The sequence below is a fragment of the Mastacembelus armatus genome, chromosome 2, assembly GCF_900324485.2.
Source record: "Mastacembelus armatus chromosome 2, fMasArm1.2, whole genome shotgun sequence".
NCBI classification, from domain to species: domain Eukaryota; kingdom Metazoa; phylum Chordata; class Actinopteri; order Synbranchiformes; family Mastacembelidae; genus Mastacembelus; species Mastacembelus armatus.
In genome coordinates, this window is record NC_046634.1 from 11,150,886 (window position 1) to 11,176,587 (window position 25,702).

Below are 25,702 nucleotides of genomic sequence, written 5' to 3' on the forward strand. Positions count from 1 at the left end.
TTTTTAGCAGTGAATGTAACCCGAGTCCTCACACACTCTGAAGAGTGTGTGTCACATTACCAGAGATAATGATGTGGTTCTGAGGTGCAGTTCGAATGTTGGCGTTCGAACAGTGTCGATGTAATGCTGCAGGGCAAGAAGCTCCCAGTTGATTGGCCAGAGGTCTGGCTGTATGACGCTGTCCCACTGTGTTGTTCGACGCTACACGTGAGGGTTTGTCCGTGTGCGGCAGCTGCTCATCATCAGATGTGTCTTCTTGTGTGTCTCTGTTGTCAGAAGTTCTGTTGTGTTTTTGTCCTAATCCACTCCTGCAGATTCACACTTGAAGTTGTTTACGGCGTCTCGCAGAGCGTCCTCCTTCAGTTCACGCTGCAGTCTCTGTTGTTGCCAAATCAAAGTTTACTCGGCACTTTAGTCAAACCACAAACGCTCCGTTTTCAGTTTCCTCCTGGACCGAGCTTCCGGCAGAATGTGACTGATGTTTTCTGCAGCCTCTGATGTAGGGCTGTCCACATGCTGGTTGGACTAAATGTCCCTCATCCCGCTCCAACATAGGCAGTGGTTATTTGCACACTAAAGACTATGTAACCACATCAGTTCAGTTCTGGTTTGTCTTCTTGCCTTCACCTGGTCCTCTCAGTCCTCCGATCATCTTGGGGCTTAAATTGCCTTAGTTGAGACTTGAGTTTAGTAGGTTACTGTGTTCCTGAGTCAGACGCAGGCTGCAGCTGAAGTTCATCAGCGTCTGATGTTTAATCATTGTGGGTTGGACGAGACCCAGCAGGACGCTAATGACCGACAGACGGAGCGAGGCCTTTTCTGTTTGCCTAAAGTCAGATTGAGGCCTCTTCGTTGTTGTGGAGCTCATTAACGGTGCCAGCCATTAACGATTTTCCAGCCTCCCCACACAAACGGGCTGTAAATGGAGAAAGCTGCTCGTGTTTGTGGGCCTGTGTGCACATTATTGAGCTCTGGCTGCTGCTGATGGTCCAGGTCCACAGGCTGGACTCTCCTCTGTCAGACTGATGAGATGCTCTGCAGTTGTAGTTTCCCACAGCAGCCACTAGATGTTGTTTTACTGCTCACACCTTTGGGAAGCAGGAGGTTTTTCCTTTGCTGGTAAAGGACGGTTGTTTCTGTGAAGGCACTTAAACCTGAGTCAGACCGGTGTTGCTCTGTGGTAGGTCCAGTCGTGCTGCTGTGACGTGCACGGGTTCTGGAAATGACTCATTTCTGTCCAGGAAACCAGAACCGACTCCTTCGCTCACGTTATGCATTTTCAGAACAGTGCGTTTCCAGACGAAGCAGAACCACGATGGAGTATTTGTCCTGAAGTCCGTGAACTGTGGATCTGTCACAACCTGCTGCAGCCGGGGCGCGCACGCCTGTTATGCACTATCGATGATTCACCGATGCTTCTTCACGATTCCTCATCAGCTGTCGCTCGTGCAGCTCGGTTCAGCGACGTTTTCTTTGCACATTTTAAAGACTTTTTTATTTTTACACAGGTGTGTGTGTGTGTGTGTGTGTGTGTGTGTGTGGTTCAGTTACTGATGAGCTGGACATGAATGTAACGTCTCATTTTTACTGCCAGAGGCCTCGTTCACCTTCGGTACCAGTGTTGTCACCTGCAGCATCCACCTGTAGTTCTGTCGTGTCTGGAGCCACTGCTGCCACTCCTGTGTGCGTGTGTGTGCGTGTGTGTGCGTGTGTGTTTATATACGTGCATTTACTGCAGTTTGTGCTCCTCGGACCCTGCACCTGAATCCCTGAGCGTTCAGGCTACAGGGTGAGAACATCCTAATAATAATAATAATGAAATGAGAAAATCATGTACAAATGTAGAAAATGAAAATGTACCTGTTTTTGTTGTTGTTTTGTTTTCTAAAAGCAAAGTACACTTATATCCCACATGTTCGGTTTCTGTGTATTGTAAGAGAAGCCATGTTTATAATTCTGATTGGTTTGTGACCAATGCGCCTGTTTATATCAGATCTGTATATCAGTGGTACGCATAATTTTTTAATATATATTTTTTATTTTCCTTTTTTTAATGGGAGAGTTGGTGCATGGTTGGGTCCGGAGAGAGAGGCGGAAGTGTTGCGACAGCTCTGTGTTCCCAGTGACAGCCGTTATGATTATGACGATGAAACAATAAAAGATATTTATTTGACTCGTGTCTGAGCTTCATGGCTGTGATCGCTGCTGCTGCTGCTGTGGCTGGACGTGACCGTCGCCGGCTCCACCGGAAGGAGGCGCTACGCTCTAATGGTTCGTGTCTGAGGGGTTGGAGGTGCGGAGTGCTGCGGGTCCTGAACTTCCTCTGTTGAGGCCGAGGAACCGATCAGTCGGATCCGTGTCAGTGCGCTCAGACGCACAGTTCCCACCATGCGCTGCGCCACCAGGTCTGTCCAACTCTTATCGCTCTGCGCCCGGACTCTCCCGGTGGTCCGGGCCGGTCAGGAACTCCGAACGGGGACTTCCATCGCGGTGTCGTCCAAAAGAAACCTGAAGGTCCAGGCGACAACTGGGACCGGGAGGCTGAAGAGCATGGACGAGCTGCCCGGACCCAGTTTGGCCACCACGCTTTACTGGTTGTTTGTCAAAGGATACGCGGACAAGAGCCACTTGCTTCAGGTTCGTGTTCACTCAGACTTAGATCAGGTTTGTGTACTGCCTGTTGGTTCGTCTCACTTCAGAAATGTTCGTTTCCTAATTTGAAGTCAGACACAGGAAACCACCGGCGGGGACTGAGCCGTGTTTGCAAGAGTCTGCGGTTTACAAGTCACTTTAAAAAGGCCTTTTAGCCTGTACCAGGTACTGACGGGCCCCTAACGGGCTCTGAACCTGTCACGTGTTCTATTGGGCCGCTGTTAATAAGGCGCAGTTTGTTCCATTGTTAGTTTAGGGTGGTTTCTTTTTAGGATGAAGTGAATTATGGAAAAGTGTAAAAATACTCAGAAGTCCTGCGTCCAGTTAGACCAGATGTGTCGGCTGCTTTCAGGAGTGGGATACAGGGTCTGTTTTGTGTAACAGGATGCTGTTGCTAGATTATCATGAGCGTTAGTGTTTTCTGGCTGAGCCGAAACTAATTGCACAACTTCAGACATGTCACAGCGGAGGTGAGGAACAGCAGCACCAGGCAGAAGGTTTAAGGACTAACATTGTCCAAAATGCATCAGGAGCATCCTGCTCTTCTTCCATCTGTCCCTGCCCCACAGGTCTGCTGCTTACCTGGATCAGGTTTGTCCAGTTGTCACAATGTACCATCTCAGATTAAGGTGGAACAGGTAGGACAAACTCAATCAGGCTTCTGACTGACTAAACACACCTGATCCAGGTAACATCAGTGGGTGAGGCAGGGACGGACCATGGATTGGCCACCCCAGGTTTCACTTTTAATTGTTTCTCAGGGGGTTCAGAAGCGTCTGTACGGGCCCATCTGGCGCTCCAGGTTCGGCCCACTGGACATCATCAATGTGGCGTCTCCCGAGCTCATAGCTCAGGTGATCCAACAGGAGGGTCAGTACCCAGTCCGAAGTGAGCTTCTGCACTGGAAGGAGCACAGAGACCTGAGAGGACAAGCCTACGGTCTGCATGTGGAGTGAGTGGAATAACAGCATCTTTCACTGTATTTAAGCTGCAGACAGAAGGTTTGGGTTTAAACCAGATCTGCCTTCTGCAGTCAGAACTGACTAGAAGAGGTCACCTGACTCACCTGAGTAATGACAACCAAAGGCAAAAGTTAAATTGGTGATAGTCCTTCATTTTTATTACGTAAGTCTGGGTTAGGCCCCTTTCTCAGGGCTCTGTTACGGGTCCTTTCATGTTTGTATTCTGAAGAACCATTGAAGCTCTTTCACTTTCTAGCACAGGACCCGAGTGGTACCGGATCCGCAGTGTCCTGAACCCCAGGATGCTGAAGATGCAGGAGGTTGTCGCTTATGCCCCCATCATCCACCAGGTGGTCGGAGACCTGCTGCGACGCATTGAGCTCGTTCGCAGTCGCAGTCCGGACCAGGCCACAGTTCCCAATCTGGCAGCGGAGCTCTACAAGTTTGGCTTTGAGGGTAGGGGGTGCAGCGGTAACACCAGGGCTGGAGGCTGAAGAGGGAAGTGTCTGATCCAAACTTTCTGCTGACTTTTACACCCCGCAGTTACCGCCTCCATCCTGTTTGAGACCAGGTTGGGCTGCCTGCAGGAGCAGATTCCCAGAGACACAGTGCGTTTCATCGCCGCCGTCAACAACATGCTGACTCTGTCTGAGCTGGTGATGCTGTTCCCACGCTGGAGCCGCCGCATCCTCCCCCACTGGAAACGCTTTGTTCAGGCTTGGGACGATCTCTGCGACGTAGGTAGGCAGCAAAAACACAACAAAGGGGCAAAGTCACAGGCAGTCTCGGGTGCCAGTTTCGGATTTAGTGACACAGTGTGAATGTTTGCTTCTACTTTTTTTGGCTCGTGTGTTTGTGCGGCAGCTCAGACCCTCATCGACAGGAGGATTGCTGAAATCGAAGCCCAGGTCCGCAGCGGCGAGCCGGCAGAGGGCACGTACCTGACTTACCTGCTGTCGTCAGACAAGATGACCAAAGCCGAGGTCCACATCACCGCCACGGAGCTGCTGCTGGGCGGAGTCGACACGGTGAGGAAGGGGTAATGTGGTGCTGTGGTTTCTTCTTCACCCCGATGCTGCTGCACAGGAAACACATCGTTCACACAGGAAGCACCTGGATCCAGTGCTGAGGCTTTTTGTTGTGCATCGGTGTTTTTAATCTGTCTGTTATTGTCATTATGAAAGTTTCTAGCTACTCAGTTTAGTTACACATCCACATAAACATGCTCTAAGTTCAGTAATATCAGTGATTAAAAATCTATTATTATGATATTTAAAATAAAAAGTCAAATAACCTGCAAACAGTCAGAACCTTTAAGTGGAATAACATTAACTTTTGCTGCAACAGTCACCATGGGATGGACACTGGCTCCCTGTGCAGTTCAGGGTCAAGTTTAAAGTATTGTTAATGGTCCACAAAGCCCTAAATAATTTAGCACCTCAATACATCTCTGACCTTTTAAAGCCATATAGTCCAGCACGGTCTCTGGGGTCTGGTGAGCAGCTTTTACTTACAGTACCTAAATCTAGGATGAAGAGTCGGGGCGATCGCTCCTTTTCAGTAGCAGCCCCTAGACTTTGGAGTGAGTTGCCCCTGTACATCAGGCAGGCCCCGACTCTTCCTATTTTTAAATCTCACCTTAAGACCTTTATATACATGTTGGCATTTAATACTGAGTGATGAGGTATTCTTCTTTTTATTATTTTATTATTATTGGATGTTTTTATTGCCTGTTTTTATGTTTGCAGCTAGTATAGGTTTGTACAGCACCTTGGTCAACTACGTTGTTAAATGTGCTTTAGAAATACATTTGACTTGGACTTGACATGGGAGCAGCTGAGGGGAAGGAAACATAGAAAGGAGTCCTCACAGTTTGTGTGTTCAGTCCACATTAAGACGTAGTCCTGCTCTCTGGTGTCATCAGCTGGGAACAGAAGAAAAACAGACCACTCCTCATTCCTCAGTACTGCAGCTCCCCAGAGCTCAGGTTTACGAAGGATGTTGTGTTTGTGCCAGGACGATAACAGACCCAAAGCCTGATGGTCTGTTAGGGCCTGCCAGGATTTGCTCAGTTAGGAAAAGTCAAATTCTTGCAGAAACAGGGTCCCAGCTCAGTTTGTGGCACTAATTCTCCAGGAAGAGCCTTTGGCCTAAATGTTAAATCAGATATAGGCAAATTTTATTTGGACTTGAGAACAGGATGTTGACCAGCAGAAAACACAGTAACAGGAGGATTTCATAACGTCTGTGATCATGCACAATGCCAGAAACTGCACGTCAGGTCAGACTCGGTTGTGCAAGAGATGCGGAAACTGGAACATTCGTGTGCTGTGCAGGTGGTGTGGCTGCATTCCCTGGTGGGGTTGGTCATCATGCTGCTGTTGTTGCAGCCAGAGGTTTGTTCCCTGTGGAGCAGCCGTATCGTGACGTGGGTGTGGAGAAAGACTCTGTGTCTGTTAAAGACCAAGAAAACACACCAAGACCTCAGTTTAACAGCGCTCTTCAGGCTTTGGTGGAGTCTTTTAATAAAATAGAGGAGATGATTGTTGATGCTTTTTTCAGATTATCCTTGAACATTTGTTTTTTGGTTTCATGGAAAAGTGCAAACCTGTGAATCTGCTGCTGAAGCAGTGCTGTGCTCAGCTGCCCAGGTTTCATAGGGAGACAACAAACAACGTGTTGTGGAGGCTGCAGATCCCCCACTTCCCCTCCTCGAGCTGGTACAGCTCGTGTTCCTGACCCGACTGGAGTTTTGCTCATGTAATGGAAACATGAGTTTCAATGATTGATTATTGTTACTAATTTCGACTGTTTCACTGTGTTCTTGGTTTTTCAGGTTTCACAGGTTTTTCATTTACAGGTTGATTCATCAAGACTCATGTGTTTTTCATGATCATATCTGTTTATGTTCTTTCTGACCTAGTACAGTCTGACACTAAGGGACACAGTGTTCTCAAGGATGTGGGTGAGGAGTATCTGGGAGAAAGGTTCCTCGGGACACCAGGTGTGAGAAAGGGACCAGTATAACAGAGCAGGCCCAGGATGGAGGGTTAACTGTCCAATGAGAATATTTTTTAGAATACAGCCTTATTAGGGAATCACTTTGTGGAACAACAGGGAAGAACAGACTCAATTATCTGATTATGTCAATGATTGGTTGCATTTACTTTGCATGTCTGTATAAGTAGAGGCCTCAGCCTGATAGGAGCTGAGTGACTGGGGAACACCTGGGGAACACCTGGGGAACACCTGGGGAACACCTGGGGAACACCTGGGGAACACCTGGGGAACACCTGGGGAGGACTCTGATCAATTGTGTTCTATTCTGTTTTGCTCCTTTCTTGTAAGAACTATATTGTGGAAAAGACAATCTGTCTGCACTGTCTTTGTTACTCATCCAACGTGTTTTGCCACAACAATTTTGGAGGTCCCACAGAGAAAGTGGAAAAACTACAGACAGTGTGTTGAGATTTGTTCTGATTTCCTCTCTGTGGTCCCCCCTGGTCTTGCTCTCAGACGTCCAACACTTTGTCATGGACCTTGTACCATTTAGCGCGGGACCCTGAGGTCCAGGAGCGACTGTACCGGGAGGTCAGCTCCGTGTGTCCGGACCGGCGGGAGCCGACCACAGACGACCTGAGCAGGATGCCATACCTGAAGGCTGTCATAAAGGAGACGTTACGGTGAGTCCACCCCCACATGTGACCAGTTTAAAGGTTTGAGTTAACAAAATAACACCATCCTTGGCTTAACAGACTTTATCATTTGCTTGTTGTTTTTGTTTTGTTGTTGTAATGTTATTTGAATCTTTATTTGGTTGTCAAAGTCGTGTTTGGTTTTTTAATTAAAAATGATTTACTCAGTATTATGAGACAAGCAGCTCAGTTTGGTGAAATGCTCCTTTATTGGTGCAGCAGCTGGAGTGTATTGGTCTCGGCCCTGTGACTAAACTCTGGAACAGAACGTCAGTGTGAAGTGAGGCCTGTGTCTTTCTGTGCTGATGAATGCCCGTCTGTTCTGTTTGGTATTCAGGTGTCGAGGTCAGCCAGCAGGGGGCGGCCCTGACAGCAAACACAGAGATGCATGTGCTGGAAAAACTAACGTCTCTAATCTGTGTTTTAATCAGTGAATCCAAATCACTGAGGAAGGTTCTAGTCCTGGTCCTTTAGGATGGACGTGTCCTTTAAAAGAATGAATCATATGAATGTGCAGTTTCAGCTGATGATGCTCTGACTGCAGGGCCTTTACCTGTACCTGTCCCACACCTGTTGGACATCAGATATCACCCTGAGCCCTGTACGTGAACTCCAGGTCACCATGTCCTCTGATGTGTCTCTGTCCACCAGCCTGTATCCTGTCGTACCCGGAAACGGACGCCTCATTTCAGAGAGCAAGGTGATCGTGGACAACTACTGGTTCCCGAAGAAGGTGAGAACGCAGCGAGACTCTGTCTGCAACTAAAACACGTTCGAATCTTTTAAATGACCTTCGTCCTCCCCCGGCAGACTCTGTTCCACCTGTGCCACTACACCGTGTGTCACGACGAAGGCGAGTTTGTGGATGCCGAGCGCTTCCTCCCGGAGCGGTGGCTGCGCGCTGAGGCAGGAGACAGCGGCAGGAGGGACTCGCCAGGTTTCTACCAGCACCACCCGTACAGCTTCATCCCGTTCGGCATTGGCGTGCGCGCCTGCGTGGGGAAGAGGGTGGCGGAGATGGAGATGTATTTCACTCTGTCCAGGGTGAGAGTCGCACAAGCATTTCACTTTCTCTCTTTGTTCTAGCCTGGGCCGGCCCAGATGTGCTAGCACTCCTGGCCCAGGTGTGCTAGCCCAGGTGTGCTAGCCCAGGTGTGCTAGCCCAGGTGTGTCAGTGTTTCTGTTTAACGTGAACACAGATCAGCTGCTCCTTCTAGATAAGATAAGATCTACTTTATGAAGGTAAATTCAGGATCATGTGTGTCGCCCTGCAGCTGCTGCAGCACTATGAGTTCCAGCCTGAGGACGGCTCACCAACCGTGGAGCCGAAGACTCGAATCCTGCTCATCCCAGGGAAGCCCATCAACCTGCGCTTCCTGCCCAGGGCCTGAGGAGCGGCGGCCGTTTGCACCTTCCTGTCTAAGGTTACAGTTCGATTAAAGGTCCTTCCCTCCCCCAGTGCTGCCCAGGCTGCAGTCACGTGCTCAAACCTCCAGGAGCTTATCAGGAGCTAATTTAGCAGGTCCATAAAACTTAAAGGGACATTCTGCTGTTTATTCACCTGGGAGTGGCTGCCAGTGCACCTTGAGCCTCATATCCATTATCATGGCCTGGTTCCCAGGTTTCCTTCAGCACATGGGTTCAGTAATTGACATGTGCAGGACAAAAGTGACATTCACTGGGCACACTGGGAACAGTGGGAAGGGGACGTCTTTCTAATGTCACTTGGGGACAGATCACACTTCAGCAAATTCAGGCGAAGCTGTTTGGTTTCAGACAAACTGCGACTGTTTCTTCTTCTCCCACAGTTTGACTACGAGCTGAAGGAATCGACTCCACCCACAGGCTCCACCCACAGGCTCCACCCACGGTCTCCACCCACACACCACCCACAGACTCCACCCACACTCCACCCACAGACTTCAACCACAGGCTCCACCCACAGGCTCCAACCACAGGCTCCACCCACAGGCTCCAACCACAGGCTCCACCCACACACCACTCACAGACTCCAACCACACTCCACCCACAGGCTCCACCCACACTCCAACCACAGACTCCACCCACACTCCACCCACAGGCTCCACCCACACACCACCCACAGGCTCCAAGCACAGACTCCACCCACAGGCTCCACCCACACTCCAACCACAGACTCCAACCACACTGCACCCACAGGCTCCACCCACAGGCTCCACCCACAGACTCCACCCATAGACTCCACTCACGCTCCACCCATAGACTCCACTCACACTCCACCCATAGACTCCACTCACACTCCACCCACAGGCTCCACCCACATACTGTACTTTGCACCCAGACTGATGATTCCTGAGGCTGTAATGTGACAGCAGCGGCAACATAGGATGCCAAGGTGGTTTTACAAAGGGGGACAGAAAGGAAGAGGAGTAGAAAACTGTGACCAAGGAAGGAAACAAGGCCGTAGTGTTTGGCTTTTAATTAAAAACTAAAACCACAAGAACAGGCTGAAAGGCCTGGACTTGATCAGTGATGGTATTACTCTTATCGTATCAGTTCAATATGCAAACGCTGTAAACACAGTTCTTCTAAAATGCGCTTTAACATGTAACGTCTGTAAAACCTGCACAAATATAAATGTGTGTGTTTTTGTTCTACATCGTCAAACAGGCAACTGTTAGGGTGTGGGTTTCAAAATAAAGTTCAGCCTGCTGACTCTAGGGTGTTGGACAAAAACCAGGCGCTCACCCACAGTTGTCTTGGGTTGATATGTCTGATATCTGACTTTGTGGTTGCATATCTTTGTTTGTTGTTTTCCTCGTCTTACTCCCTTTAGCTCCCTTTTAGTTCTTTCCATGTGTTTATGGTTGGTCGGTGTCTCTTCTTCTTGTTTTGTAGTCATTTATCTCTGGGGTCATTTTGCAGTTGTTCTACATCAGTTTTCTCATTGAAATAACTTTCCAACAGAAATGTTAACTTTCATGTTCCAGGGGCCCCTGACCCATTGGCCCCTGGGCCTGCTCGGCCTGGTCAGGAAAATTAACCTTCAAAACAAAGTAAGCCGCAGTAAATGAACGTGCAGTGTGACGTGACAATAAAAAGTCCATTTGTCGTTTGAAGTTGTCTTATTTCATTTTTAGCATCTTTATCTGTTTTAAACAGGCGTGTGAGCGTGCGTGCGTGTGCGTGTGCGTGTTGTGCTTGTCAGCCTGCAGGAGCCGCTGTTGCAGCCGCTCGTGAATCCGGACGCGTCACTTTTGGCTGCGGACGCGCACCTTGTTCAGCCGACGCACCGCGTTCATGTGAGCAGCTCAGTCCTCCATCATCCGCCCTCCTGGTCTCCGTCCGCCATGTAACGACGCTTCTGCTTCTTTTCCAGCCCGGTGAATGTGTGAGGACACGCGCAGCTGCACACCGACCAGGCCGGGGCTGGAAATGTTCGGTGTTGAGCGCGGACGAGGCGCGTCAACCCCTGGGGATGAGGGTGAGTGGCCGCTTTTGTCTCACGCACACGCTTACTGATGGTTCTGACTGAACCGGAGGCTCAACGGGTTCACGGTGTACCGGCAGCGAGGGGACTGACCCGGATCGCCGCATCGGGGTCGATCGTCCAGTCACAATCGGTGCTCGAGCCTGGGCTCTCCCAGTCGTCCCTGAAGGCGTCTCAGGGTACCCGAGGACCAGTATGAGTGCAGGTTCTTATTTTTGCGTGTGTTAATTCATCTGTAGATGTACAGGTTTGTGTCAAGGTGGGATACGGTCTGGTTTGGACGCGGTCTGGTCTGGGCCTGTTGTCTCCAGTCGGAGCAACAGCAGAAATAACCGGCAGGCACAACAGGAGAGTCTGGCTCAGGGCCCTGGAGGAGCAGCCACATGTTCCTGCTGTGACTTGAAGGCGTCAGCTGCTGAATCTGAGCCCGGATGTAAATCCGTCGTGCATTCGGTTCTGTGTAGAATCAGAAGCCGTGTCAGGTCTTCGTGTCTCAGTGAGCACAGACGTTAAACCTTGTGGATTTGCGAACATCTGTTCCTGCAGCTGTGGGTCACACCTGGCCACCGTTCAGGAGCAGCTGTGGAGCGTTGTTCCCCAGCTCAGGTTCTCCCTGTCGTTTCTAAGTGAGAGCAGGTCCTGCCTGGTTCTGGACCAGGACTCCAGGTTTGGATCTGGGCTTCACCTGCTGTTTTCAGGCTTTGCTGTGTGTGTGTGTGTGTGTGTGTGTGTGTGTGTGCGCGCGCGCGCGCGCGTCTAGTGTTTTTTCTGTTGAGGGTTATTTTTGCAGGTTTTATTCATGAACTGTTCATGAGCAGAAACAGCAGCTTCCTGTGAGGCGTTCAGGGTCCAGCGGCGAGGACACGTGCACACACAGCAGCTAATTGGGGCCCAGCTGAGACCTGCAGGCTGCTGTTGGCCAGATGTTTGGAGCCCACAGGTGTGAGGAGGAGTCTGCAGCCTCCCCCCAGTAACAGACAGAAGATTTGTTTTGCTACTGCTCCGGGGAAACGACGAGCCGCTGACAGGAAGAGATGGCGACCTTCACGACCTTTGGCCTCTTGTTCTTTTCCTCTGCAGAGAGTTCGGTTATTGTTGCACGAAGCCTCGTAGCTCAGGAACACGTGACCTGTGAAAGTCAACGCGCTCGCACGTGAGGAAGGTCAGCCTGCTGTATCGATTCTTTGAATGAGGCTGATTGACAGGAAGTCCATTGACGTTTGTTGGTTCTGCCTGAACGTCTCAGAGTTTTGGACGTGGACTTTTGTCTGTGTTTGGCACAGCTTTACATAAGCTGCTGAGAGATCTGAGGAGGTGTGAGAGCACCTCGGCCTCTCGGCGCCACCGCTCGTGCCTCGTTCTCGCAGAGTCGTGCTGGTGTTTGTGGGTGAGTAACGTTCATCTGTGGCATGATGTCGCTCTGACTCACCTGTTAGTTGCCTTCCTGCTGTCGACTTTTACCGTTCCTCGTGGGTCTTGTTGCAGTTTGAGCTTCACATAATTGGTTGTTCTGCTTTTCATCCTGGTCTTTAGTCTTGAAGTCTGTCCTGAAGTGGTCTCAGGACAGACCTTCTCTCAGATAAGGAGGTCCAGGGTCTTTGGTTCAGGTGTCAACATTAAGACTGCAAATGGACCAACTGTTGTAATAGCAGAGGGAGTCTGGACCAGTTCTGCAGCTGATGTGTGGCTCAGTGTCTGGTCTGACGTGTCCTCTGGCTGCAGTCTCAGTTTGTGTCAGGATAAGAAGAAAAAACCCAACTGTTCTGGTTTTGGTTTTCCCAGTATCCTGTTCCTGCTCTTTCCTGACCTCTCTCTTGTTTGTCTGACTGACACACATAACGACACACACGTCATGGTCCCGCCGCCTCAGGCCACATCCTCCCCATCACGTTTCCATAGCAACCGTGGCCCATGTCGATGATAGGGCAGCGGGGGGGTCAGTCTGCGTGCACAGAAACTCTGCACTCGTGATGAGCAGCTGCTGAATATCAGACTCGGTGGATTCACGGGGTTGAGTGCATCATGTGCTAGGGGGTCCAGATCCAGGCCCTGGTGTCTCTAAATTGTACTACCCCCCCAGGACTCTCTGCTACCTACAGCCCTTCTGTTAAGTTATTCCAGCTTCTCTACCCAGTGTTGACAAAGTCCGCTCCGTCAATGAGCCCCCCCTGCCACCTGGCCAAGGTCAGAAGAAGCCAGTAGTGGTTTCCAACAGCAGCCATGGAGGAGTCTCTGCAGCTCAAAGTGGGAACCAGTGGCTGCCAGAGCTAAGAGGCGGCGTTCTTTAGCACAGAGAGAGTGGGACAAAGAAAGACCAACAACCAGGGTTAACATGGCTTTGGCTTTTTCACGTGGAGTGTGTTCAAAGCAGCCAAAGGACTCACACTGGATCCACATGGGGCCTCAACATTTCCTGTTCCAGACAAAGTAATGGAAAGAGTATAAATGAGAAAGTTTCACATCAGTCAGTGAAGCTGAATTCGTGGGGTTTGTCTGTGTTGCACCTGTTCAGAACACCTGCAGGTCTGTGCGTCTGTTGTCTTGCTGTGAGTCACGGGAGTCGCTGCCAACGCTGAGCGACTTGGAAAGGATGTGAGCTGCAGCCACTGATGCATGAGGAGGCTGTTACATAACAGGCACGGTGGGAAGGCTTTTTTCCTTTTTCCTCTGCTTTCATTCATTTCACCGACTTCCCTGCATCTCAACATTCAGCCCGAGTGAGGAAGCAGCTGAAACCAGAAACCCGTGAGCTCGGATGATGTTCAGCTGGATAAAGGATCCGATCTGTTGAGGGTGTTCAAGTTTAGTGAGACTGTTTCTGAACCAAACACCTGAGTTGTGGGTGTGAGGGTACGAACAGTTGGTCACAGTTTGTATAGCGTCGCCAAGGCCTTGGCGTCCGTCACGACTGACACACACGCTGACGCTGTTTTGTGTTGGTGTAATCTGTTGCGTCACACACACTCCCAGCTCAGGCTCCTGTGGTTTTGCAGATGGTGACGTGTTTTGGAAGTGGGCACGGGGAACGTACCGGCAGACGTCAGTTCGTTAGCTCTGAACCCAAACTGTCCTTGTGGTGTACACGCACAGCGTCTGTGTAGAAAAAGCTGAATTCAGTTTCAGTTTCGTTGAGACGAAGCATAAGCAAAGATGTTTCAGGGGGTTTTTGTCTTTTGACTTTGTGTTTCGTCAGCGGGGAGAAGACCGGAGGATGCAAGTGTGTGAAAATAGATGGAACAAGTCGCCGGGTTATGACACGGAGCAGAAACTGGCTGAGGTGGAAACAGGAACAGACATGAATTCGGTGTTGAACACTAAAGTGATGGGGCTCAGGGCATGAGTCAGGTTGGTTTCTGTTACCGTGTGAACCCAGCACCATTAAAGTCCAGACAGGAAGTTCTGGTCCTTCGCAGATGTGCTGTGACGTCTCTGAACAAAGCTGCACTTTGGGTCACCCTATGGGCGACGTGCTTGACAGCTTCAGGAGCCGACCTGCCACATATGCCGCTTCCTTTACCTTTACCTCTGCTGTGCAGACGCTTCAGTGCACAGCTTTAAGTTATGCTTCGGTACTTTTCCCATGATGCCGTGCTGCATGGGGCGGACATGTTTCAGCCCCGACGTGTGCACACGGTTCCCACAGTGAGCAGGTGTTGATGCAGCTGTGTGAGGGAGCTGCAGCCCAGGCCTCACCATGTGCTTCTCAGCCTGTTTATCGATAGACGCACAGTGTTCTGGCCTCAGGCTGGTGACGTCAGCGTGGAGATGGGTGCACATGTGTCGCTGTCTGGGCTTCTCCCCTGTGCTTATCGTTGGCACTGAGGAGGACCAGGCTTTAGTTCTTCATTCTGTGTGTTGGTGCAGCTGATCCATGTTTCTGCTCGCTGTGCAGTCAGAACCTCTTACTCTCCGTCTGGAGCTGGTTTTTGGAAAAAGACGGGCCTCCCATTGTTGGTGAGGAAGAACCATGTGAGCCAGGTCAACGGTGTGGCTCCCTGCTGTGTTTTTAATAGTTTTTGGACAACAATGGAGGTCTACGGCTCAGACCCATAAGCTGAACCAGGTTCTGGATTCACACACATTCATTGGTGCTGTCAGTCTCTGGATGGGATCTGGACTCAGTGACACACACACAGAAAGTCACTGGCTGCTCCTTTAAAGTCCTCAGATCTTGGTCAGGTGATGATGATTGTGTGTGTGTGTGTGTTACACTGTAATATTGTGCTGGAGCAAACTGACACACACATCCAGAGGAAACAGATGAGGTCGTTCATTGGTTCTCACACTGTTGCTATGGGAGTTTAAGCTGCTCTTCCATTGGTCGAGCATCAGATGAGGGCAGGCAGTCTGTCAGCATCCCCCCGTTGTCATGGCAACAGACACGGTGGGAGGAGGAGGGTTGGTGCAGAAGAAGAAACTCCTCCGTCATTTATTTCTGTGTTTTTATAAAGAGGATGATCCGCCTGCAAACAGCCGCACATTCTGATCTGCAGCTTAGAGCGGCAGCACACAGGCTGCAGGGTCAGCGAGCCGCAACCTGCTAATCCTGCACCAAAACATCCTTACTGATGTGACTCGTTGGGTCAAACTGTGTGTGTGTGTTTCTGTTGTGGCTCCATTCAAATGCAAACATGTCAGAAACACAGTCAGTGCAGAGTTCAGCTCCAGTGTTCCAGAGTCCTTCTGGACTCACTGTCAGGATGATTGACTACACTTTGCTGTTTCCACTGTTCTGATTTGATTGATTGATCTGATTTGAAGGTCCCCGTGTTATTCTGCAAATCGGTGATGACACCTTTCCACCCTGATGTTTACGTCAGGACATTTTCATCCACCTGCTGTTTGCAGTTTTCATTTCGGACAAAGAATAAACGGTAGAAAGGAAAAAGGAGAAACAGAGTAGGAAGGATGTAGGAAACACTGGAGGAGACAGGAAAGGAGGGCACAGGAGAGGTCATGACTATCAGAGTTACGTAAGCATCTGACCCAGAAAGTGTCCAGAGCCGACAGAACGAAAACAGACGAGTGTTTGTGTCTTTCTCCAAAGCTGCAATTTGAATCTTTTCTGTTTGTTTCAGAGGGAAAAGTTTATTCTGAAATTCTTCACTCAATTGGAGACAAGGATTGAAACAGAGTTTTTCTGAATATTACTGCAGTTCTGTGATGCCAACATGATGTTTGATGCTGGACGGTGTGAAGGTGTCAAAGTGTTGTAGGTGCAGAGGAAACTGTAAAAACGACGACTCACTTTGCTTCATCCAGCTCTTCTCCCTGTGTTCTCAGGTCAAAGCCTGTGGCTGGGTGCTGCTCCATAGCCTCCCCTGTCCCACGCCTCCCACCTGATCGCCTCTCCTGCTTCTCTCTGCCCCTGTCGGCCATGTCCAACACCCTGGAGAGCCTGCTGGCTCCGCCGGACCAGGAGCTGAGCCACGAGCGGCTGGATGGCTGCCAGGACTCCAGCAGCCGCTACAAGGTGGTTCCCTCCATCGTCTGCTCGATGTGCTGTCTCTTCGGCATCGTTTACTGCTTCTTTGGTGAGTCAGGAACCGTTTCAGTAGTTTCTGTTTCATTTGCCCCATCAGTTAGTTAGGTTAGTGTCAGGCATGTCTTCCTTCTCCTGCAGGCTATCGCTGCTTCAAGGCGGTCATGTTTCTGACAGGCCTGATGTTTGGCTCTGTCGTCATCTTCATGCTCTGCTACAAGGAGCGCGTGCTGGACACCCAGCTGAGCGTGGAGGCCTCGGTGGGCATAGGCCTGGGCATCGGCACGCTCTGCGGCCTGGTCACCATGCTGGTCCGCAGCGTGGGCCTCTTTATGGTGGGCCTGCTGCTGGGCCTGCTGGTGGCCGTGGCCACCCTGGTGGGCATGGAGGAGCTTTCCGACAGCCCGCCGCGCTCCGTCTGGGTGCCCCTGGGCGTGCTGCTTGGCCTGGGCATGCTCTTTGCCGTGCTCACACTGCAGTGGCAGCGCCTCTTCACCACGCTGTCCACGGCGGTGTTCGGCGCAGCGGTCATCACCGTAGCGTTGGACTACTTCGTGGAGCTCTTTGCCCTCGTGCTCTACACGTACGAGCGGATGAAAGCGGCGCCTGGAAAGCCTGTGTGCTGGCTGACGTGGGTGGTGCTGGGGGTGTGGCCTGCTCTGACGCTTCTAGGTGTCGTGGTCCAGTGGAAGGTGACGGCTGGGGGATACTCCCACACCAAGGGTGAGGAAAACTGGGTGTGATGTTTTCTTGTGGTGCATGTGTCTTAAACTGTAATCTCTCATGTTATTGCCTCAGTTTCTGCCTTTAGTAGCAGTTCAGTTAAAGACAAAGACCAACATCTCGTCATGACCCCCGTGTCTCTGCAGTGATCATCAGCCGGCAGCAGAGGAGGATGCAGGTGATGCGGATTCGTCAGCGGGACGACCGCTATCGAAGCAAGAAGAAGAAGAAGCAGCATGGTTCCTCCCATCATCACCACCAGGCCAAGCAGCTCCACCCTGAACCCGCCTACCGCCGCAAACCCAACCCCATTCGCCGCTACGACACTGACGTCTTGTCGCCGGTGAGCAGCCTCATTGTCTCAAGTGTCTGTCTGTTTGCTGGAGTTTGGTTGTCTCTTCTTATTATTTCCTGCTGGAAGGAAAACTGAATGTCTCCCCTTCTCCGTCCAGAGCTACATCCAGAGTTTCCGAGACCGGCAGGTGCAGGCGCAGCCCTTCCCGGGCCGGCTTGTGAGCGGACCCCACACTGTGGTGGATGTGGGATACGACTGCAGTTCGTCGACACCTCTCACCGGAGCAGCAGGACCTTCGTTACGGGTCTGACCGCTCCACTACACCCCGAGGCCTGAACACATCACTTAACCAGGGACACACTACAACCACCACGGGGTTTAACCAATCTGGGTTCAGCTTCACCTCTGAGAAGATGAAAATAATAATTAGGGCTGGATTTACCTGAAATGCAAACATGTTTAACCCTTTACTAATTGAGTTTGTAGTTAGAAATCCCAGCTGGCTCCCTGCAGGAGCTGTCGGTGCAGAGGTTTGGTTGGCCTCTTTTCACAATCTCTGTAGACACATGCATGAACGCACTTACACAACACACAGCAGCTCGAGTCTGCAGGTCGACATGAAAAGCCGTTGTACCCAGCCTCGACCTAAACGCCACCAGTTCAACCAGATCAGGGATCAGAGTCTCAGCCAAACCCGCCTCAGGTTCTAACACAGGCAACGTCCGAGAAATCCAAGCTTTCCCTCCATCATCGTTTCACCTGGTGGTGCAGAAGCCTGCAGGCCTTTTCCAAGTCCAACGAGGATCATCAGTAAAGGGAAGTACAGTAAGGGACCTTACATGCAAACTGGGATTTGTTATTTGCTTTCTGTGCCATCTGGACTACAAACATCCTCCTTAAAATCGGGAGTGATGTTTTTAATGTCAATTCTACAGGGTGGAAACCCTTTGCCACCCTTGGTGCTGGACGATGGACTACTTCAAGCGTCAGCCTACGCTCAGAAGGCTGGGGAATCTGTTGGAACGGGTGCCTTGCCCCTCCTGGGACTGTCCCCACTCAGCTGCCGGAGGGGCGTTACTGGCAGATTTCCCATTGATGGCTTGTTTCTGCATTAAATGTGACCACAGAAGGATTTTTCAGGGGGGTAGCCACAGAGCTATGACAAGCAGGGTAAAACACTGAAGTCACACTGGGTCGTTGTTCACAGATGCCTGGATTTGGTTTTAGCCGACAGAAAAAGCCATATTTACACCGGCACCTCTGTCCTCAAACAGACGGTTTAAATGCTGCTTGTTAACATCGGCGATGCGGAGGAGTGTTTGTAGCTTGTACACTGTGACATGACCCGGGTCGGAGCACAGAGCTCAGCACCTGACGATGTGAAATCTTAAAATAGTTTTTATCTCAGTTCAGAGCGTTTGGGCGGCGTTTCGCTCGTCAATCATCTGCCACCGTCTGACGCCTCCGGGCTTCGTCTGCTCTGGTGGGACGGCTCCATCGTAGATCTGCACAGGGTTCAAAGGTGAAAAGGAGAATCGGGCCGGGTGTCGGTGTAAATAAGGCTCAGAGTGTGAAGGAGAACGTGGACCAGTGGCCATACCAACCAACAACTGTCCAACATGTGCATTGATTTTCTTGATCTGAACAGTGAAAATGTGAATTGTTTCTTATTGTCTTTACGTTTTTTAAGGAAGGGCAGTCACGTGTGTGGGGGGTGTGTGGTACATTTTTATTCGTCTGTGGAAAAGCTAAATGCATGATGCCACCCCTCCATCGTGTCCCTGATAGCCTCCTGTGCACTGGTGTCAAATTTGTAGATAAAACACAGCACTAACTCTTATTTTTACCATTTCCTCTATTTCTTTACACGTCTCCTCGACCTTCCTGTTTATTTATGATCTATTTATTTTATGAAGCAGCGTGCGGTGTCATCGGTGTAGGTCGGTACCTCCATGCTGTTTAAATGGAATTCTTACTGATTAAAGCATGTGTTGCTCTGGGCCTGGATCTGATCAGTGTGTGAGTCGTCTTTTACCACCAGGACAGATACACATCACTCAGCTGGAGCAGGAATCCACTTTATTTCTATTGGTGCAAACTTTCTTTCTCACTGTTTTCTGCCTCGCACGCTCTCCCCTCCTGTCTCTACCTCCGTGTCTACACGCTCAGTAATCTCCTACGTCTTTGTCCTGTCTTATCTGTGGTAAACACAAACACATGCACTTCACTTTGTTCTCATGATGCTGCTGGTTGGACAAAACTCTGCCCTGGAAAAAAAGCAAAGAACCAGAACACAACCAGAAAAATCAGTGTTTTGATGTGATTTGGATTCATCTGTACAAATCGTGGTAGAAAAAGCAAAAGCAGAGGGAGTTTTCAGTTTATGTGACAGGAAGTGAATGCAGCACCAGAAGCTTTTTACCTTTCATGGAAGTAAAAATATAAAGTTTGAATAGTTTGTTGATAATAATACTTAAACCTTTAACTTTTAACTTTATTTTCCTTTTCATCTAGTGCGAAAACTCAGCATTTCGTATTTCAGCCTATTGCAGGCTGAAATATTCAGTGTGGTGTCCAGCTGTTAAACAGTTAAGCCCTGCTCTCGGCTCACATACTGCAGTAACGAACCAGAATAGGACAGGCCAGAAATATCAGTTTGTAAAGTCTTTGTGTCCTTTTATTTGTGCATCTTGTTGTGGTTCATCTGTCCGACCCAGCGGGGGACAGATGTTGTCTTTCTTCTTTTTTCTTTTGCAGATGTTTACATGACGTCCTGCTGGTGCTGTGTCGACTCACTGACGACCTGGGGAAGGAACACAACAATCAGGAGACGCACAAAAGGTACAAAACATCTTTAGAGAGACTGGTCTTGTGTGAGAGCTAAGCTGTGCACCTGGCCAGGTAACCACACACACAAAGAGCAACAGGTAAAAATGTCTGATCTCCTCGGATCAGTTACACTAAAGATGAAAACTCACAGAAATGACTCGATAAGAGACAGGAGATAACACAGCAGCTGTTGTTGACAAAATGTCCCAGCATGCCTGGCGCCTGCAGCGTGTTTCCACTTGTGGCAGTTGTTGTTGTTTACTCTGGGATGTTCTCACATATTTTCAAATCTGATAACAGGCTCAGAAGGTGAGCACTGGAGCATCAGCTGCTCCGGTCCCCCAGTCCAAAAACCAGTCTGTATCTACACCCTGGCGTTATTGTGTGAAACAAGAACCAGAGCTCGGTGTTGGTGCTAGGGCGTTACCTCTCCGTCACGGGTCTCGATGGTCTTGATGAGGACGGTTTTCTTTGAATGCATCTCAGAGGAGCGCTGCTGGTGTTCAGGGCTGGTCTCTGTCCCAGTCAGAAAAGCAGAAAAACTGATCAGTGTCAACGCTGCAGGTTTTTCAGGCTGTGCTGATGTTTAGTTCTAAAGTCTATTTGGACTAAGCTGATTGAGGGTGACACATTTCTGTTTATTCATTAGTCCCTTTCCATGAATATTCTGACACTGCAGAGTCCTCTGGTGGTGCGTTCAGGGAACAGCGGGTGAGATCGTACCTCGGAAACTCCGGTTGGAGTAGGTCGGCACCGGCAGGGCGATCCTGCAGACACAGAAAGTTTTAATAATATAAAGGAGGGTTTCCTTTTTCATCCTTCAGTTACTGCAGTAACAGTACAAATGCCTCAGAATTGTACTGAAGTACAGTAACATGAGTAAATGTACTGCATTCTGTGATTAATCTGCAGCTTCTGGATAAATTAATTAGATGTTTGTGCTACAGTTCAACCAGGTTTTAAAACTAATCAGCCTGAAGACACTTGATTTTTCTACACTGGTTCCATAGATCTTTAACTCACAGCTTGTGACACTAGGACCAGAGGGAAGATTCGTTTATTTTGGGTTTCCAGAACTAAAATGCTGAAAAAATACCATGTAGAGAAAAAAGTACCAGTTTGACTTCCCCCTCGCTGTTTCCTTCATGTGGTCCAGGTGTTCATACATCACCTGCTCTCCTCCCCCTCCAGCAGCTTCCTGTAGGTGGCGATCTCCACGTCCAGAGCCATCTTAACGTTGAGCAGGTCCTGGTATTCGCGGAGGTGCCGTGCCATCTCGTCCTTCATGTTAGCGATCTCCACCTCCAGACAGGCGATGGTGTCCTGGAAGCCGCTGGCCTCGCGCCCGTGACGGTCCTCCATGTCCCGCATCTGCCTCATCAGGGACTCGTTCTGGGTTTGTTAAAGAGAAGAAGAGTCCAGAGTGGGACGGAGCTCGGATACAAAGAGAGAGGAGCATCAGACCGAGAGGCGGTTTGTGCCACGTACGGTTCCTTTGAGCGAGTCGATCTCACAGGTGTAGGCCTGGATCTGGTGTCTGAACTCCATGGTCTCCTGCCGGGCCTGCTTCAAGGCCTCGTTGTTCTTACTCACCGCCTGGTTCAGGTCAGACACCTGCAGAGGCAAAGGTCAAAGGTCACTGTAAGCACCAGATCCAAAGGTTTTTGTTTCTGTGCATCTGTCAGAAACTTTACATGTTTAAATTAAATGAATGTTGAAGTTTTGCAGATCTGAGCGAAGAATAAAAGACTCTTCAGTTCACTCTTCTGTCCAAATATTGTGGTCTGATCAGATTTTTCTGCAGGTTCTCCAGTCAGACTAACGAGCTGGTCCAGTACAAACATGCAGCTGATACCCACGTTCCATGGGAGCTCACTGCAGGGTTCAAAGCCCAACATGCAATAGCGTAATAAAGATTCTCTCTCACCTTGGACTTGTACCAGTCCTCGGCCTCGGCGATGTTCTTGGCCGCGATGCCTTCGTACTGCGCTCTGATGTCTCTCAGCGCCGCTGTCAGGTCTGGTTTGGACATGTCCATCTGGATCTGAACCTGAGTCTCCTGCATCTGGGCCTGCAGCTCGCGGATCTCCTGCAGAACGTCATTCAGGTGAGTGTGCACTTCCTACACCTGCTAACACAGACCCCCCCCCAACCACACACACACACACGCTGCCTGTGCCCACTGAATGAAGAAATGTTTTTCTAAACAAACTGAAGATGAAAACCTAAACTAATGATGTCATAAGAAGTTAAAGTGTCATTTCAATAGTTTTTTTTTCTGAACTCTCCGAAAACATGACAACACAATGACTCTCACTCTTCATTAACCTGTGCAGCTGCACATTCAGATCGACTGAATGTCACTCACGTCATTTTTTGCCCCCAGATCAACAGTATCTGCCCCAGAGGACTAAATACCCCGTAGTAACCTCTGGTTTATCTGACTGCTAACAGGACACAGTGACATAGACAGACAGAGGAGGCGGAGGAGAGAACCTCTTCGTGGATCTTCTTCAGGAAGGCGATCTCCTCCTGCAGCGTCTCGATGCGTCTCTCCAGGTCCAGACGGGCCAGAGTGGCAGCGTCCACGTCCTGCAGCAGGTTGGTCAGTCAGTCACGTTGCCAGTGAACAGTCAGTCAACATAAAACTACTGAGCAAACAGTGTGAGTAGTTTTCATGGTAATGTCAGGGCTTTACCCAGTGTGCACATGACAATGAAGCAGTTACTGCAGGATTAATGAGCCACAACAGAAACGTTTGATTCAGAGTAAACCGCAGTGTGTGTCTGCGTGTGCAGGCTTGTTGTGCAGATCAAAATCAGGCTGTGCAGCACTCACCGCCCTGAAAGCAGCCAGGTTGTTCTCTGCTTCCTCTTTCTGCAGAATCTCCTCCTGCAGTCTGCAGGACAGGACAGATAATCAGTTCGCTCCTGATGAAGCTCTGACTAAAGTAACGCTCTTGGTGCCACAGTGAAACTGCACAGTTTATTCATTTCAGCTTCATTTCTAATTACTAACTGACGTTAATTAAAGTGAAACCTCCTCTGGTTGATTTACGTTAAAAAAGACCGTAATACAAACAGTAGCTGCTCTTTGAGTCTCGTTGTCAGTGAAAAGTAGAATATGTCCCTCTGAAATATGAAGTTGCATGAACAGATAATTCTTCAGTGCAGCGTTTGATTCAGAGTAAAGTGCTGTGTGTCTGAAGAGCCTGTAATCAAGTACCTTGATTTGTACTAGTTTCTGTGCAGAACAGTGTAAACCACAGGGAGGGGGAGATGCCGCAGACCTGTGAGCTCGTTCCTGTCCTTTTATAGAAGACCCCGGTGTAAACATGCACAGTATGTGACGAGCTCTAACTTTGGGCAGACTCATGCCCTCACATGAGTCATCCATTAATTTTATAGTCAAAGTGCACAGAGTGTGCAGGCGGAGGAGCAGCAGCGCTCCCTTCCTTTCTGGGACCTTTCTGGTATTGGAGCCGAATGCATTGATTCAGGGTCTGAATCAACTTGAGCTGGTTCACTAACAGCAGTAGGACACAGTAGTGCTGCAGGTATCAGAGAAACATGCATTCATTCTAACTGTATTGAAGTTGTACTAGAAGAAGTAAGACGATGTTTGAACAGTGAAGAGAGAAAAATACTGAAGTAAAGAAGTATTTTCAGCGTCATGTACTGATTGTATAAAAGTATGAATCATATAATAATCAGAAATACTGCCCTTCATTCCTGTGCTGTAACGTACACATGCAGAAACAGCGGACTGGTCCTTTAAACTAGTTTCAGGGTGTGAAACCACAACAAACACGTCGAGCTCAGACCTGCTCGTCTCCCACACGTCCGTGCATCGTCTCGTGCACACGTGTGATCCGGCGCAGGCAGGTGTGAACATGTTGTCTCTCTGGTTTCAGACTGTCCCTGAAGGCAGTGTCTTACCGCATGTGCACACTCATACATGCACGTGCACATACTTGGAGCTGCAGATTCCCTGACTTGAACAGACATACACACACAGACCCACTGACACACACCTTAACACCTGTTCTTAAAGAAACACACACACACATCCTCCCTTGCTCCTCCCACCTGAGTTTGAGCTTGTCCAGGTCGTCGGCCAGGTTGTCTCGCTCCACCTCGATGCGCGACCTCTGATTGGTCAGGATCTCCACCTGCCTCCTCAGCTCGCTCATCTCCTCCTCGTATAGGTCGGCGATGCGTGTTGGCTCACGGCCCCGTAGACGTTCCACCTCCACCGCCAGCGCCTGGTTCTGCTGCTCCAGGATGCGAACCTTCTCGATGTAGCTGGCGAAGCGGTCGTTCAGGTGCTGCAGCTCAGCCTTCTCGTTGGTCCGTGTGGTCAGGAACTCCTGGTTTAGGGCGTCTGCCAGGCTGAAGTCTAGCGTCTCGCCCATGCCGGCGTAGGAGCGTGCGACGGAGGCCCGTGACGTCGCCAGTGGCCTGCCATAGTAGCTGGAGGAGACGCGGTAGGCCGGCGTGGAGCTGGTACGCGTCACCTCGTACACCCTGGAGGTGACGTGGCCCCCGGTGCCACCACTGTGGCCCAGCAGCGAACGGTTGAGGGAGGGCGAGGCATAGGTGCCCTGGCCAAAGGTGCGGCGGTAGGAGGACGCAGCCTGGGCGGAGGAGCTGAAGGAGGCCATCTTGGAGGACACGGAGAGTCTGGTGAGGGCTGCAGCAGAGAGGAACACTGAAGAAGAACCTGCTGCCCCTGGCCTTTTGTAGCTGCCCCCTCCCCTCCCTCCCTGTTTACCCCGTCCTCCCTGTGAACTGCCCTCCCTGGTTTCGTTCTCTGCCTCGTCCTCCCACTTTCTTTTCTCTCTTCCTGGTTCCTTCATCCCTCTTTCCATTCGTTCCCTGTTCTTATTTCTGTCTCCTGGTCTCATGTTCCCCTCCTCTGTCTCTTCCCCTCTTTTTCAATGAAGTCTGTGTATGATTGTGTGGGCCGGTCCACGAGGACGCAGCAATAAAATCCTCAGCCAAGAGGATCAGTGAGATGATGAAAATGTGCTCCATGTGCTAAAATCTCCTAGAATATTATAGTGTGAGCTTATCCCAGATGTTCTCGTGAGAAACATTTGTCTTACTTAAATTTAAATGTAGTCGTTTTTTGGTCATCCAGTTTAACAGAACCGATGAGTCTGTGGACTCACGCAATGCATGCTGGGGAATCTGCCTGTAAAACTTATTGAGCAGTGAAGACATCTTTTACAGGAGAGTCAGAATAACTGCAGAGCTGAACTGGTCTGAGCAACTGGCCTGTTGCATGTTGTATTTTAAAGGTGCAGACACAGTTTGTGGAGAAAAGCTCCTCCTGCTCTGTGACCTCAGGCCATAGCGATGTGAGGATGCGCAGACGGCGGCTGTCCAAGCTCCAAGTCGTCGTCCCCACATGGTGAGGCGACGCAGCTTGTTAATGATGGCACCGGCAGGGGCGAGCTTCCATAACCTGCCTTAAAAAGGAAAACTATCCCCTCCTGACAGACACAGAGGTTCATCATGTGCCTGCAGGATGAGGCCCACGTTCCCAAACAGTAAGAGCATCATGTGTAGTCAGCTGGGCTGGTTTTTAGCC

General features: G+C 50.0%; 3 protein-coding genes across 3 annotated transcripts; 2 read left to right on the forward strand and 1 right to left on the reverse strand.

Annotated features, from left to right (window-relative positions):
- Window positions 1-5: 5 nt before the first annotated feature.
- cyp27a2 (cytochrome P450 family 27 subfamily A member 2) lies at window positions 6-10,407 on the forward strand. Its single transcript, XM_026301853.1, has 10 exons — window positions 6-2,637; window positions 3,414-3,604; window positions 3,871-4,070; window positions 4,158-4,355; window positions 4,479-4,642; window positions 7,131-7,297; window positions 7,961-8,042; window positions 8,120-8,353; window positions 8,584-8,733; window positions 9,118-10,407. Exons 1-9 carry the CDS (start codon window positions 2,389-2,391, stop codon window positions 8,698-8,700), a joined length of 1,602 nt encoding a protein of 533 aa, XP_026157638.1. The 5' UTR covers window positions 6-2,388; the 3' UTR covers window positions 8,701-8,733; window positions 9,118-10,407.
- Window positions 10,211-19,285, forward strand: tmem198ab (transmembrane protein 198ab). The gene is made up of 7 exons (XM_026301855.1): window positions 10,211-10,344; window positions 10,451-10,590; window positions 10,668-10,772; window positions 16,062-16,312; window positions 16,402-16,983; window positions 17,130-17,326; window positions 17,436-19,285. The coding sequence occupies exons 4-7, from the start codon at window positions 16,156-16,158 to the stop codon at window positions 17,586-17,588; spliced, it is 1,089 nt and encodes a 362-aa protein (XP_026157640.1). The 5' UTR covers window positions 10,211-10,344; window positions 10,451-10,590; window positions 10,668-10,772; window positions 16,062-16,155; the 3' UTR covers window positions 17,589-19,285.
- A 287-nt stretch (window positions 19,286-19,572) lies between these two features.
- On the reverse strand, window positions 19,573-24,770 carry desmb (desmin b). Its single transcript, XM_026301854.1, has 9 exons — window positions 24,196-24,770; window positions 22,946-23,006; window positions 22,604-22,699; window positions 22,035-22,196; window positions 21,596-21,721; window positions 21,279-21,499; window positions 20,831-20,874; window positions 20,535-20,623; window positions 19,573-20,081 (listed from the first exon to the last, which is right to left on the reverse strand). The coding sequence occupies exons 1-9, from the start codon at window positions 24,768-24,770 to the stop codon at window positions 20,040-20,042; spliced, it is 1,416 nt and encodes a 471-aa protein (XP_026157639.1). The 3' UTR covers window positions 19,573-20,039.
- Between the last annotated feature and the right edge of the window lie 932 nt (window positions 24,771-25,702).

Coding starts and splice junctions, on each gene's coding strand:
- desmb (XM_026301854.1), bottom strand. CDS start 24,770: ATGGCCTCCTTCAGCTCCTCCGCCCAGGCTGCGTCCTCCTACCGCCGC. Junction 23,007..24,195: donor CTGGACAAGCTCAAACTCAG/GTGGGAGGAGCA, acceptor CCTGTCCTGCAG/ACTGCAGGAGGAGATTCTGC. Junction 20,082..20,534: donor TCGAGACCCGTGACGGAGAG/GTAACGCCCTAG, acceptor TTCCTTCCCCAG/GTCGTCAGTGAGTCGACACA.
- tmem198ab (XM_026301855.1), top strand. CDS start 16,156: ATGTCCAACACCCTGGAGAGCCTGCTGGCTCCGCCGGACCAGGAGCTG. Junction 16,313..16,401: donor CATCGTTTACTGCTTCTTTG/GTGAGTCAGGAA, acceptor CTTCTCCTGCAG/GCTATCGCTGCTTCAAGGCG. Junction 16,984..17,129: donor GGGATACTCCCACACCAAGG/GTGAGGAAAACT, acceptor GTGTCTCTGCAG/TGATCATCAGCCGGCAGCAG.
- cyp27a2 (XM_026301853.1), top strand. CDS start 2,389: ATGCGCTGCGCCACCAGGTCTGTCCAACTCTTATCGCTCTGCGCCCGG. Junction 2,638..3,413: donor ACAAGAGCCACTTGCTTCAG/GTTCGTGTTCAC, acceptor ATTGTTTCTCAG/GGGGTTCAGAAGCGTCTGTA. Junction 4,356..4,478: donor GGACGATCTCTGCGACGTAG/GTAGGCAGCAAA, acceptor TTTGTGCGGCAG/CTCAGACCCTCATCGACAGG.